Source organism: Peromyscus leucopus, chromosome 13 (genome assembly GCF_004664715.2).
Source record: "Peromyscus leucopus breed LL Stock chromosome 13, UCI_PerLeu_2.1, whole genome shotgun sequence".
Taxonomy (NCBI): Eukaryota; Metazoa; Chordata; class Mammalia; order Rodentia; family Cricetidae; genus Peromyscus; species Peromyscus leucopus.
In genome coordinates, this window is record NC_051074.1 from 27,482,181 (window position 1) to 27,497,927 (window position 15,747).

General features: G+C 39.0%; 1 protein-coding gene across 1 annotated transcript in view; it reads right to left on the minus strand.

Annotated features, from left to right (window-relative positions):
• Smchd1 (structural maintenance of chromosomes flexible hinge domain containing 1) overlaps positions 1–15,747 on the minus strand; it is a 153,866-nt gene that overhangs the window by 116,543 nt on the left and 21,576 nt on the right. The window contains exons 4-8 of the mRNA XM_028874083.2: positions 12,437–12,519; positions 11,758–11,888; positions 7,314–7,428; positions 7,093–7,212; positions 873–1,039 (exon numbers count right to left, since the gene is read on the minus strand). Of these exons, the coding sequence (XP_028729916.1) occupies positions 873–1,039; positions 7,093–7,212; positions 7,314–7,428; positions 11,758–11,888; positions 12,437–12,519 (616 nt within the window). The remainder of the gene's footprint in view (positions 1–872; positions 1,040–7,092; positions 7,213–7,313; positions 7,429–11,757; positions 11,889–12,436; positions 12,520–15,747) is intronic.

Sequence of the window (15,747 nt, forward strand, 5' to 3'; positions counted from 1 at the left end):
ACTTCAGTAAGTCTTCTGATTTGGTGAATGAGATATATAGAATCAGGATTTATTGGAATAATACAATAATATTTTAGTATTTATTATTAATTATTAACATGGAACATTTTACGGAATGTTTGTGCATTTCTTTTTTCTTTGTTTTTTTTTTTTTTTTTTTTGAGAAAGGGTTTCTCTGTGTAGCTTTGCACCTTTCCTGGAGCTCACTTGGTAGCCCAGGCTGACCTCGAACTCACAGAGATCCACCTGGCTCTGCCTCCCGAGTGCTGGGATTAAAGGTGTGCGCTACTACCTCCCGGCTATGTTTGTGCATTTCTTATTTCACTGACAGAATGTATTAATCTGTCACACATTTATTACTATGTAGTAGATATTCGTGTAGACACTGAAGATATAGATGTAGGCGTGAATCAAAAGATTACAGTGGGGGAAAACAAAAATCCAGAACTACAGTATGGAAGTTTACATTACACCTGTGGAAAGAAGCAAACAGTGTGACTGAAACGATTTTCATGAGCATGATTAACTCTCCAGTTGTTCTTTACTTTGCAGCAATCTATTTCATTTTTGAATGAGTGAATGAATAACCCTTTAAAAATCAACATCAGAACAGTGCACAATGTACCAATATGAAGAAAACTGGACCAAAGAGACTTCAATATATCTCTAATTATTTTCTGTCTTAAAGTAGGAGGCAATGGGTAAATTTTAAGTCAGGTGTGGAGTCCCATGCCTGGAAGTCAGGAAGGAAGAAAATGGGAAGGGTTCCAGGTCAGGTGGGGTACATAGCAATACCCTGTCTCAAAAACAAAACAGAACAACAACAACAAAAAAAAGGTAAGCAGGAACATTTCTTGAACCAAATTACTTACGTTAACTGTCGTGTCCAAAGATGGAAATAATTTTTCAAGTACTGTATGTGCTCTGGTTGCACTCCTGTAATAACCACAGTAGTAAAGCTGTCTTTCTCTTTCTCCTCCACAATAAGATTGTGTAGGAATCTTTCATCATCATTTGTAATGTGAACAGAATCAGCTGGCTAAAAGGGTGAATACAAACACAACACATTAAATCATCTATAATTATAATCATATTTAAGTTTTAAAGTGATTCAGAAATTTTATTTTTAATGTTTCAAAAACAATCTTTAATGCTGGGTATGGTAGTGCACGCCTCTAATCTCAACACTTGGGAGGCAAAGGCAGGCTGATCTCTGAATTTGAATCTAGCCTAGGCTTACAGACAGCTCCCATTTTCTTACGGTCAAGGCTGGGAATGAAAAAGGGATAAACACGAAAACACACAGAGAAGCTGAGATCGGTACACTGGGCTGAGGGAAAAGCAACAGTACCCAAGAAGCTTATTATATACAGCTGAACAGGGGGTATTATACAGTTGAACAGGGAGGGGATGTTATACAGTTGAACGGGGAGGGGGTGTTATTATATACAGCTGAACAGGGGGTATTATAATATACAGTTGAACAGGGAGGGGGTGTTATTATACACAACTGAACAGGGAGGGGGTGTTACCATATACAGTTGAACAAGGAAACAGACGATTGGTAGGAGCTTTTTCTGCAAAGGAACTGTCTCTGTAGAGGAGCAGTCTTCAAGCCACTATCAAGTGGAGGGAGGAAGCTACAATGGAGATTTTCTGCACATACTCAGATCAAGAAGGGATGCTGCCGTTTCCATGAACCTAACCTTTAGGGAAGGCACTGCCATTTTCCCACAGGTCTGAGGCTGTCAAACCCACACATCTACTTAGAGCCTCAAATCTACGCACATTCTGAAAATCACTAGCAAGCCAAGGAGAGAAGAGTTCAACTGAAATGCCTGCAAAGAACTGTTCAAAAGGGGCACAAGAGATGATATGGCAGAAAGAGAGAAATCTTTTCAGTTCCCAGCACCTACATCAGGTGACTTATGGTTAACCATTGACAACTCAAGTTCCAGGGGATCAGATGCTTTCCTCTGGTCTGTGTGTGTAACTGCATGCCCGTGCACAAACACAGCCCCCGCACAATCAAATTATAAGTAAAAAATAAATCTTTTTAGAAAAGAATTATAGAAAGAAAGGAAGGAAGGAAGGAAGGAAGGAAGGAAGGAAGGAAGGAAGGAAGGAAGGAAGGAAGGAAGGAAGGAGGAAAGGGAAGCAAGTACCACTGAAACCCATGAAGTGTTTGCTCAGATGAAAGAGCTCTGGGTTTGATCCTTAGCACTGGAGGAAAAAGAGGAAAAAGCAGTGATGTTGTAAACATGACAGAATCTAGACTCCCTAGAGGCAAGCTAGCCAAGCACACCTATGAGGAATTATCTTGATTAAGGTTAGCCAATGGGAGTATCTGTGAGGGATTCTCTTGATTGGGTTAATTAGTGTTAGAAGACCCATCTTAAGGCAAAGATCCTAAACTGTATATATAAAGAGGGCTGAGACTAGCATTCCTCTGCCTCTACGTCTGAACCAAGAATGCTCTTGCCTCCCAATGACCTCCCTAGTTGGATGAACTTTAGAATGGTAAGTCAAAATAAACTCAGTCTTGATTAAGTTGCTTTTGTCAGCATACTGTCTCTCAGCAATAGAAAAGACATTCAACAAAACAGCAGCCAATACATGTAGCATGTCTGCAATCCTGACACTCTTGGAGACTGAGTTCAAGCGTAGTTTGGACTACATAATGAGTACCAGACCAACCTAAACTAATATGAGGAGGACCTGGCTCAGCCAAGCAAGCAAAAAAACAAATACATGAACAAACTGTCTTGTTTACTATCTATTGCTGTAAAGGGACAACATGACCACAACAACTTAGAAAAGAAAGCATTTAGTTGAGGGGGGGGGCCTTAGGTTCCACAGATTACTTAGTAGAGTCCATGAACATCATGGTGGGGAGCAAGGCAGCACATAGGCAGGTACAGCACTGAGAAGTAGCTGTGAGCTTACACCTATTCCACAAGCATGATGCAAGGAGAGAGCTAACTGGAAATGCCCTGGGCTTTTAAAATCTCAAAGCCCACCCTCTGTAACACACCTCCTCCAACAAGGCTACACCTCCTTATCCTTCCCCAACAGTTCCACCAACTGGGGATCAAGTATTCAAATTTATGAACCTAGGAGGGCACTCCCATTCAAACCACTGCATTCTACTGCCAGGCCCCCACAGCTTGTAGTCACATCATAATGCAAAATAAATTTTAATCCCATTTCAAGTCTCCAAGGTCTTTCACAAATTGCAGGATTAGTTGTTAGAGTCACCCTGAGGGTAGGACTCCCTTTATTCCATTTCTCCTATGTATTTCAGCACAAACCAACCAAGAGTCCAGTATCAAATTTCCTAGTGCTATTTCTCCCCTCAAACTGTTACATTTTGTATTTCTTGCTCTGTTTTACTCTAGATCAGCATAAGAGTGATAACTAATACATACAAGACAGAGCCAATATTAGGCTCTCTTGAAATCTCTGTAAGGAAATTATTCCAAACATTTCAATTTAGCCTCAGGCAGATTCTTAGGACAGGGGCATAAAACAGCCACATTCCTTGCCAAAATGTCACAAGAATGGTCTCTAGCCCGGTTGCTAATAGTGTTCCCTATAAAATCTCGAGCTGGGTTCTCTCAGCAATACTGATTTCCAAGCTCAAACAAGGATGGCCCTTTAAGCCTTGCTTACAGTATTCAACTGCTATTTTAGTCCAATGTCCTAAAAAATCTTCCACATTTTTCAAACAGACAAACAAATATAGCCAGAAGATTTCTCCAGTCCTGCCTGGGCCCGTGGTCCCGCAGATGTTTATAAAATAATCACTCAGAGGCTTATTATTATTTATAAACTGTGAAGGCCTATGGCAGGCTTCTTGCTAGCTAGCTCTTTCATCTTAAATTAACCCATTTCTATTCATCTATGTTTTGCCACATGGCCACAGTGTTACCCATCTGCTGGTATCTTGCTTCTCCTTGGGCAGCAGCTAGGCATCTCCCCCTTCCTTTTCTCTCTCCATATATCTGCTTGGATTTCCCACCTGTCTCTAAGCCACCTTGCCATAGGCCAATGCAGCTTTATTTATCAACTAATCAGAGCAATACATATTCACAGCATACAGAAAGACATCCCACAGTACTTCCCCTTTTCTGTCTAATCAAAAAGGAAGGTTTTAACTTTAACATAGTAAAATTACATACAATAAAACAGTTATCAAGCAGGAATTATAGTTATAATATCTAGTCTATTTGTATTTGGCCAAATTAAAGAAAATATTCTATCATATATTTGTGAGTCTAAGGTTTTATATCTAATTTATCTTTTATCATAACCAAGAAAATTTATATTATATTTAGTCTTCAACTACATCAAAGACCCCAGGAGGATATAATATTACCTAAGTAAATAGGAAGTGCATTGTAAGCAACTTCCAAAAATCTAAAATGACAGAGACAGCTGACTCCCTGGACAGTCACCCAAAGTTCCTTTGCAACGTTGGGGCATCCTTCTTCGGCCTATAGGCCTAGAGTTTTTTAGTCACATCTCCCTGTGTCCTGTAGAATATTTGGCAGTCTCCTCTGCGAAGCAGGAACCTGAAGGACCATCTCACCTTGTTTTGGCAAAATTTAGTGGTCATTTTTCCATGGGTCCTGCATGTCCAGTTTATATAACACAGTGATAGGCAGTCCATGCAAGAGCAGTTCTTTGCCCAGCAGGCCATTTTGCACCAGGAAGAAGACAAACCTCCAAATGGAGTGTCTTAAAAGCCCAACATTCTCTCGGGCTGAGATCGGTGCTGCCAGGAGCAACTGTGCCTCCTGTCAGTGGAATTCTAAGTTATTTAAATGCCATATTCTCTAGGTCTGTGAAATGTTTAAAGATTACCTGACCTATGCATCTGTAAATCTGGACAAGCTAAGTAACATAACTATAGAGATGACAAGTATGGGTGACTATGAATTTGTAAGTCTTATCTACCTAAATAACCTAAGGACTAAGGATTCATATAAACAAGGTAAACAGTCTGTAAACAAATGTGCAGCAAAAGGACAATCATCTCAAAATTGTGACAATACACAAAACTTGAAAAGAGGTAGAAATATATATATAGTGCAATATACAATATGACAACAATCCTAAATATGTATCAATATATAAAATATCCTAAACAGAGGTAGAACATATATACAGTATGACAAACATAATTTTACATTTGTATCAATATACAAAATATTTCAAATAGAAGTCTAAATACATGTACATTACAATAAATACAGTTCTGTATTTGTATCAAAAACAAACCAACCAACCACAGCATAGTCATAGCAATACCATAATCATAGGTACTAACTTCTGTCTCAGGTTGTTTTGGGTTTTGTTTTTTTTTTTTTTTTGGGGGGGGGGTTTAGACAAGGTTTCTCTCTCTGTAACCTTGGCTGTCCTAGAACTTACTCTGTAGACCAGGCTGGCCTCTGCCTCCCAAGTTCTAGGATTAAAAGTGTGCGCCACCACTCTCTGCTTGGTTACTACTGCTGTGATAAAACACCATGGCCATGGCAACTTAAGAAAGAGAGCATTTATTGGAGCCCATGGTTTCAAAAGGTGGTAGGGTCATGACCATCATCGTGGGGAACATGGCATCAAGCAAGCAGGCATGGTGCTGGTGCAGTAGCTGAAAACTGACATCTTGATCCACAAGTAGGAGGCAGAAACAGCTAACCAGGAATTGGCATGGGCTTCTGAAGCCCCATACCCAACCCTTAGTGACATACCTCCTCCAAGACCCCTACCCTTTTCCAAACAGTTCTACCAACTGGGTACCAAATATTCAGTATGAGCCTAAGGAGGGCACAAGCAACAACAACAAAATAAGGAACTGATCAGGTAGATATTCCAATGCAAAATTATTGAAAGTAAATATAATTTCTGAGTCTCATTTCTCAGACCAAAAAAATTGTAACATAGCATGAAAATATTAAAAATTCAAATTCATCACAGCTATTCAAATTCTAACAATCTGTATGGAAAAAATATCTGCAATTTGGGAAAAATGTTACACAAAGATAACCAAACACTATACTTATAATTATAAGGAAACCTTTCAAATATACTAAATGCTCAAATAAAATAACAGTATAATCAGCAATAGAAATATTATAAAGCTATTTAAACACCCCCTTCTGGTCTCAGGTACCAAACACACATGTAGTATATATACATACATGTAGACAACTCATATTCTTTTTAAAATGTATTGTATACAAAAACATTTTCCAAATGAGGAATACTCAAGAGGTTGATGTAGGAAATGTGGTATCAAAGCTCTAAGTATACATATTTTTAAACAGCGGACTGTAAAGAAACTTACCAAAATGTTATCAGTACCCTCTGATACTTGGGAGTATTTTATTTGCTTTCCCATAACATTATGCACATCTTTAAATAAGAAAGACATTTTTAAATAGTTACTTGTGTCTTAGAGAATTATTTTTATCATGTGTAGATGTATATATGGAGGGGATATATACAAGTGTGAGGGCATAGTTGTAACAAAATCTCAATTTCCTCAAATTACATTATCTCAAACACTATTTTCCTACTTGGTTTCTGTTATTACTTCATAGCAAAGATTTTAAAATTTATATTCTAGGCCAGAGAGATAGCTCAGTCTACCGAGGCACTTGGCATCAACCTAATGATGTGAATTTGGATCCCTGGGACACACTCCTTCATGCTGCCCTCTGACCATGTGCACTATGGCACGTGCGCGCGCGCGCGCGCGCGCGCACACACACACACAAAATAAATGAATAAAATGTCAAAAAAAATTTAGCATAAATTCCAACAAGGTCTGAAACTTGTTAAGTAATTTACAGAAAGTTTCTTAAGTTAGCTTATGTGGAAATTTTTAGATTAAAAAAAAAAACCCACATAAATGATAGGTTTGCTACTTTTTAAAGGAAAATATGAAAATATAATTCATTTTGAAAATCTCTTACCTTCAAGTTTTTAAAACATTGACATCTCAGTAATAAGTCAGAAAAACATTCTGCTCTCATCATGTGGTCAAAGCAATAAATGTGTAATTTTGAGGAGTAAAATGTACTGTACCTTTCTGTTTCTAATGTATCCACTATATATTGCCTCTTTATTTTTTTCCTTTTTCTCAAAATCTTCTTTAGAAAGCACAAGCTCATGAACATCCTGGGAGTCTGCAGGTTTGCTTATCATCTGTCAAACAATTTAAAAGATACATTAACTCCTACTAGTTAAGTTTGTCAATCCCAAAATACTTTTATCAGTTTTCACTTACAGGAAAAATTTTCACTTACTCTGGCTGATTGCCCAACAAAGAAAACAGCCTGTTTGCCTCCAACACCAAAATAGGAAATATCACTGTTCAAACTGCGTGGTACTGGTACTGGCCGAACATAGCCTGAATGATCACTAAAAGAAAACACTGTATTAATCAGAGCTTTAGAACAATCTACTTGAGAAATAGAGGGAAAAGCATCCTAAGTTAGAGAACAGCATGGGACATATAAAAAAATGCTGTCTTAGAACCTACCACTCACCAAAACCCCTACCAAAACCACCAAGTGCATTCTAGGGTAGGAATGTAATTCAGGAGTAGAGCATTTGCCTAGCATCTGCAAAGCCCTGAGACTGACTCTGGGGCAGGGGTTTCCATTATACCCACAGAAACCCTCAGCAAAGGACTTACGGCTTCATTTCAGGAAAGGTAAAATAAGCTGATCACCGAACTTAAGTGAGCAGACTTCAGTGGTAACACAGAATAACAAGCTATTTAAATTTTCTAGTTCTCAAAAAAATAAAAAACAAAAATTATAAGACAAACAAATTTTAAAGTATGGTCCCTGACAGGAAAAAGAGCAGTTAATAAATCCATCATAGTAGCTGGAAAGATGGCTCAGTGGTTAAAAGCACTGGCTACTCTTTCAGGATTGGGGTTCAGTTTCCAGCACCCCCATGGTGGCTCACAATTATCTGTAACTCCAGTTCCAGGAGACTTAATGTTCTCTTTCTGTTCTTCATGGCGACCAGGCATGCAAATGGTACAAGAACATACATGCATATAAATAAACATAAATCTTTTAAAAAATTATAATAAATACTGTTACAGAAGTTACTTATTAGATAAAAATTTAAAAAAACCTATATTTCATGTTCAAATAACAGAAACCATAACCATTAAGTGTAAAAGTGTTCCACTAAGCAGGCTCAAGAGAGGCTGCTATTTTAGAGGTCCTGGGTTTAATTCCCCCACAACCACATGGTGGCTAACAAATATGTATGATGAGATCTGGTGCCCTCTTCTGGCGTACAGGCATACATGTAGGCAAAGCATTGTATACATAATAAATAAAAATCTAAAAAAAAGAAGTGTTCTAGCCGGGCGGTGGTGGCGCACGCCTTTAATCCCAGCACTCGGGAGGCAGAGCCAGGCGGATCTCTGTGAGTTCGAGGCCAGCCTGGGCTACCAAGTGAGTTCCAGGAAAGGCGCAAAGCTACACAGAGAAACCCTGTCTCGAAAAAACCAAAAAAAAAAAAAAAAAAAGAAGTGTTCTACCAAATATATCAATAAAAAAATTTTTTAATCCACAATTTGCATTTGGACAGAATAACTAAAATGAAAAATTCACATAAGTGGCTGAATCATGAACAGATTTGAATTGGTAGCAGAATAAACCTATAAACTTGTAGACAAGTTGAACTTAATATAGTTTGAAAAACAAAGCATCTTAGTGGTACAGAATCTGCTTAGTATGTGTACAGGATTACTATTCAGTGCTTAAAAACAAGAAAAAAATAAAGGAAAATGAACACAGACATCTGAGGTCTATAGGATCATCACTATACCTAAAATGTAAGGCACTGGAAGAGAATAGAGAAAAAAAAGTACTTGGAGAAATGATGGGCTACATTTTCCAAATATAAGAAAACTTACTGCAAAAATAAAAGAACTTGAATTAGTTCCAAAGAGAATGAAATGATAAAGAGTCATTGCTAGACACATCAGAGTTCAACTACTGAAAGTCAGAGAAAGAAACTGAGCTGGTGGTATACACATGTAACCCCACAACTTAGGAGGTAGAGACTGGTGGAGTTCTGTTAGTTCAAAATCATCCTGGTCTATATATCGAGTTCCAGGCCAGCTAGGGCTACAAAGTGAGACCCTTCCTCAAAAACAAGAAAGAACAGAAGAGAATATAACATTTCTGTGCACTAGAGACAAGTTGGCATTAAGCCAAATTAGATTATAATAAAACAAAGTGCTGATGATAATACCTAGAAAAATTTAAAACTGAAATGAACCATTGGCACCTGTTAAAAATATGTTAGTGGCGGTAGTGGCGCACACCTTTAATCCCAGCACTCGGGAGGCAGAGCCTGGCGGATCTCTGTGAGTTCGAGGCCAGCCTGGGCTACCAAGTGAGTTCCAGGAAAAAAAGGCCCAAAGCTACACAGAGAAATCCTGTCTCGAAAAACCAAAATAGAAAGATAGATAGGTAGATAGATAGATAGATAGACAGACAGATAGATATAGATTTAGATATATTAGTGGAACTGGAAAGATGGTTCAGCAGCTAAGAGTACTAGCTGCTCTTCCAGAGAGGACCTGAGTTTGATTTCCAGAACCCACATAGTGGATCACAATCATCTATAGCTCTAATTCCAGGGAATCCAATGCCCTCTTCTGGCTTCTGAGGGCAATGGACAAATGTGGTGGACAGATATACCTACAGACAAAACACCCATACACGTAAAACAGCATATATGTGTACATATGTATGTGTATGTATATATGTATATATGTATGTGTGTATATGTATGTGTGTGTAGATGTATATATGTATATATGTACGTGTGTGTGTGTGTGTGTGTATATCTCTCGATAATGTTATTATATAAATATATGGGTATTAGGAACTGAACATGTTCACAATTGTCTGTAACTACAACTCCAAGAGATCAGACACTCTCTTCTGGGCCCCATGGATACCTACATACACAAAGTAAGGCACATATATACACATAAAATGAAGTAAAATAAAATAAATAACAACAGATAGTAGAACTCACATGTAGGTATATTCACTATAGAATTTCAACTTTTTCCATGTTTGAAAATATTCCTATAAAATATTAAGGAAATGAACAGTGCTAAGGAAGACTGTCAATCATTCTACAAAAAAAACTGTATCTACCAAAAAAAAGTAAAGGAACAAATAAGAAAGCACACAAACACCTATCAGAATGAGGTGCATGGACAGATACAAAAAGAGAGGGGGAAAAAATCTAAATAAAACACTACAGAAATTTCTCTACCCCTGCCTTGCCCAGAAGTCCGGACAAATCTCTCCATAACTTAGAATTCTGTTGATTGAGACATGATTGCTCCTGGCAGCACCCATCTATCTGATCCCGAGAGGATGTTGGGCTTCTAACACATTTCTGTTTGGAAGTTTGTCTTCTTGGCACAAACTGGCCTACTGGGCAAAGAACTGCCCTCGCCTCGACTGCTGACAGTATGGACACTGTCCTTTCCGGACGAGCAGGACACAAGGAAAAGCAACTACTGAACTCTGCCAAGACAGGGTAAGATGGTCTTTTCAAGATCCTTGCTTCTGAAAATGGTCTGTCAGACATTTTAGGCCTGTAGCCAAATTGGATGCCCCAATGATGCTGAGAAACTTTAGTGAGTGTCCAGGCTGCCAGCAGTCTCTGTCCATTCTTGTAAGAATTTCAGAAATTGCTTGCTTGCATTTTCCGTTTTCTCAGGTATTATTATGTTCCTTCTCATGTCTTTGATTGAGTAGAAGACAAGATAGTTACAGTTACAATCTTCTCCTATCTTAGCTAGAGCATATTAATACTACAATTAGAATATCCAAGATAGGACAGCTACTGGAGTAATCTTGGTAATTTGCCATTTGCCTATATTCTGGACATTTCTGGACATTTAGCATGTCTTTCTTGTTTGATGCTATTCTTGTTGGTTGTAGTTCTATTTTTATGTTATTACCCTTTGTTTTTCCTGAACAATATTTGATAATCATTCTTATTGTATATAGTTTGCATTAAGTTTAGAACTTTCTTATTTAGACAAAAGGGGGAAATGTAGTGGTATTTGTTCCACCCATGACCTTGGGCTATAGGGCACAAAGGAGGCTTTGTGCTTCCTGCTGTTATACTTGACCTCTTAAAAGGAGAGGGAGCCGGGCGGTGGTGGCGCACACCTTTAATCCCAGCACTCGGGAGGCAGAGGCAGGCGGATCTCTGTGAGTTCAAGGCCAGCCTGGGCTACCAAGTGAGTCCCAGGAAAGGCGCAAAGCTACACAGAGAAACCCTGTCTCGAAAAACCAAAAAAAAAAAAAAAAAAAAAAAAAAAGGAGAGGGAGGAGGGTCACATGCCCCTTCGCCCTGCTCCCGCCTGCAAGGTGGATTCACTCTCAGTCAGATCAGAGGACAACTTCAGCTGTCTGCGCTGTTCTGTATTCGTGACTGTATTTCCTCAATTTACCTTAATAAATTTCCCTAATACTTCTTAAATAGACTCCTGTGGATTTATCGATTTACACTAGAATCTATGTAGGTAGGTGGATGGATGGATGGATGGATGGATGGATGGATGGATGGATGATAGATATAAAGATGACAGACAGATAGATAAATGATAGGTATATCTCTCACACTGAAGTTCTTACTTTTACAGGTATCACTAAAAATAGGAAAAAACATGATTTTGCTAACCTTTCAAAGTCACCTTGTCTTGTAAATTTTGACAACCTATACACAGCCCAGTTGTTAAGCTGTTTAGAAGTCATTCCTCTTCCATTATCAATCACTGCGACAGCAGGTTTTCCTTGTGTTTCATCAAAAAGCTACAAAATAGAGAGTCAGGAAAACACCAATTAATACTTAAACATGAAGTATGAAATTCAATAGGCTCACTCATATCACTGGTATAAATATAAACAAATACAACTTTCTTAAAGGCACTGAATTATATGTATCAAAAACCTTAAAATTCTTAATGTTTTTTAACCTAGGAATACCATTTCTCAAAATTTAACTTAAGGAAATAATCAAGGCATACATAAATATACACTATCCCCACATTGTTTCTCATGGCAAAAATACAGGAGGGAAAAAAAAATCTGTTTAAAAAGATGGACTCCAGAACTTACACTAGCTAACAAACCCTCTGCATTAATATCATAAAATATTCATGTCGTGTTTATAATTGCAGTGTTAGAAATTATAAAACTTAAGTACCGAAAGAGATGTGTAAATAAGCACATGAATACATAAAAGAAACTATAAAAATTAGTAACAAGACATCAGTTAACTATTTCTAGTTTTTCTTTATTTCTAATTTTTCCAATGTACTACTAAAAAATTTACATTTCTTTATGCATGATTTTCTTACCAATTTGATCTGTATTCTCCTAACACCAACATTACGAGCAGTCGCTGACAATGAATTGTCGATTAATTCTGCAAGAGCAAATGCTGGAAGAGATTGAGAAAACAATACTTAACCTTTCCATCCCAAATACTTTATACAAAAGTTCAAGGAGAAGGAACTCTGAAGCAAACCACTTTTATTTTCTGAAGACCTACAAGTATTATTATCCTGAGTCTAATGATGTTAAAGATTAGGCACCAATCTGAGCCACACAGTAGTAAGGCCCTGTATCAAAACAGAGGCAATGAAAAAGGGCTGGGTTGAGAAGTTAGTGTGGTGGGCAAAGGCCTGTAGTCTCAACTAGGAGGCTGAGGCAAGAAGGTTCTAAGTTGAAGGCCTGCCTGGGTTACAAAGCATGTTCAAGACCAACCTGTACTCAGTGAGAACATGCCCTAGATTCAATCCTCTGGACAATACATACACACACACACACACACACACACACACACACACACACACACACACACACACACACCACAGAGAGAGAGCTAGCTTGGATATAGAATTCTAAAGACTAACAATATCATGTTAAATGGTGGCCAGTTGTGGCAGTTTCAATGGCACCCACAGACTCATGTGTCTGAATGCTTGGTCTCCAGTTGGTAGAACTGTTTGGGAAGAATGAAGAGGTGTGGCCTTGTGGAGAAGATATCACTGGAGGTAGGGTATGAGGTTTCAAAAGAACGAGTCCTGCCATTCCCAACGTGCCCTCTGCCTCATGTTTGTAGATCAAGGTATGAGCTTCGAAGCTGCTACTCCAGCTGCCCACCTCTGTGCCCTCACACCACCATCAAAAACTAACCCTCTGAAATCATAGGCTAATTAAATGCTTTCTTCTCTAAGTTGCCTTGGTCATGGTGTTTTGTCACAGCAGTAGAAAAGTAACTAAGGCACCTGTGATCTGAGCACTCCAGAGGCTGAGGTCGGAGGATTGCTAGGAGTTCAAAGATAACTTGCACTCTCAAACAGTTTAAATCATCAGCTTGGCAGAATCTAGAAGCAGCTTGGAGACTCTGGGAATATCTGTGAGCATGCTTTTTGTTTAGTTTGGTTTGATTTTTCTAGACAGGGTTTCTCTGTGTAGTTTTGGTGCCTGTCCCGGATCTCTCTCTGTAGACCAGGCTGGCCTTGAACTCACAGAGATCCGCCTGGCTCTGCCTCCCGAGTGCTGGGATTAAAGATGTGCGCCACCACCGCCCAGCTCTGTGAGCGCTTTTTTAGATCAAGTTAATTAAGCAGGAAGACCCATAGCAGCTACCAGGCTGAACCTGAAAATGGGTAAAGCCGGGTATGCTAGTTTTTATTGTCAACCGGACCCAATCTAAAGCTGCCTGGGAAGAGGAAGCCTTACTTGATGAACTGCCTAAATGAAACGGGCCTGTGAGACTTCGTCTTTATTATGACTAGCAGGGGAGGACGCAGCCCACTATGATGACGCCACCTCTAGGGAGACAATAGCAGAAGGAGCCAGCGAGCAAGCTCAAGGGTGAGTCGGTTAGCACATGTAGTTCCTACACGGTTTCTGCTTGAGTTCCCACTTGAATTCCTGTCCTGACTTCCTTCAATGGATTGTGACCTGGAAGTTTAAGATAAATTCTTTTCTCCCTCAAGTTGCTTCAGGTAATGGTGTTTATCAGAACAACTGAAAGCAAACTAGGACACCAGATGAGTATGAACACTCGTCCTTCTCTACTTTCTGACTGGGTGGACAAAATGTGACTAACTTGCTTCCCGTTCCTGCTATGTCTTTTTGTCTATGATAAAATCTAGAGCTGAAAAGCAGAATAAACACACCCTTCCTTAAATTGCTTTTCGTCAGGTATTTCATCATAGTAACAGAAAGAATGTTATATTCTCACTATATAAACCAACCCCCCCCAAAAAAAAATGTGTTAAATAACAGTTTCACAATTTTCTCCAAATTAAAACATTTTCTCCTACAAACTCTTAAGACACAGGAAGTACACAAAATTGACATGGCTCTGGACTCTAAAAACAGGCCCAATCCAGGCAGGCATGGTGGCACACATCTTAATCCCAGGACTCAGGGCAGAAACAGGGAGATCTGTGTGCGTGTGAGGCCATCCTGGTCTACATATTGAGTTTTAAGCCAGCCAGGGCTACTAAGTGAGACTCTGTCTCAAAAAACAACAAACTAGACCCAGAAAGCTCTTGACTTTTAAAGATTCACAAGAGTCATCTCCAAAGTTATAAAAGCCATAGGCAATTGCTGGCTGAGTGCCTGAAGTTGCAAAGGGAGCTCCAAGATACAGCTTTCACCATGCCAAGTGGGCTTTTTAGTGATACAGCTGTTTTTTATTTAAATCAGTCATGCTCCTGTAAGCAACCTCAAAAAAGTCACTGGGGCTTGCTGTGCTAGACTAGGCTGGGATGGGGTCTTTGGTTGTCACTAGAGCCGCATCTGTTCACATCTCTTCCAGAAAATCAATACAACAAATGACAAGACATAGATAGCTCCATACTACTGATTCCCAGCACACTACCAACCAACTTTACATTCAATTCACTATTGGCAGCGCTATTTTAGAGTCTCCTCCCTGAAAAGTAACCACCCAACTATTTCTCTAATTAAAAAGAAACAATACACAGGGCAGTGGTGGAACACACACCTTTAATCCCAGCACTCAGCAGATCTCTGAGTTCAAGGACAGCCAGGGAGATACATTAAGAAACTCAGACTCGGGCTGGAGAGATGGCTCAGTGGTTAAGAACAATGACTGCTCTTCCAGAGGTTCTGAGTTCAATTCCCAGCAACCACATGGTGGCTCACAACCACTTGTAATGAGATCTGGTGCCCTCTTCTGGCCTGCAGGGACACATGCAGGCAGAATATTGTATACATAGTGAATGAATGAATGAATGAATGAATGAATGAATGAATGAATGAATGAATAAAAAGAAACTCAGACTTGAAAACAACAACAAAAAGAAGTAAAGAAGGAAAAGAAACAACACATGTCTGTTATTTGAGCAAGTTCAGAAAGCAGCCTGGGCTACCCCAGTGAGACTGTCTGAAAAGACAGAACAGAAAGAGAAAGGAAAGACAGTTATACCAACTTTTATCTTCGCTTCACAGAAACTTAACCCGACTAAAACTCACCAAGTTTTAGTTTACTCAGCAAGCACTTAACTTACTTAGCAAGCACTTAATTATTTAGCAAGCACTCTAAACATTAAAGTGATAACTAGATTGATAAACTAATTATATAAAGTTAACACAAATTAGGTATGCATATGAATCAGTCTACGGA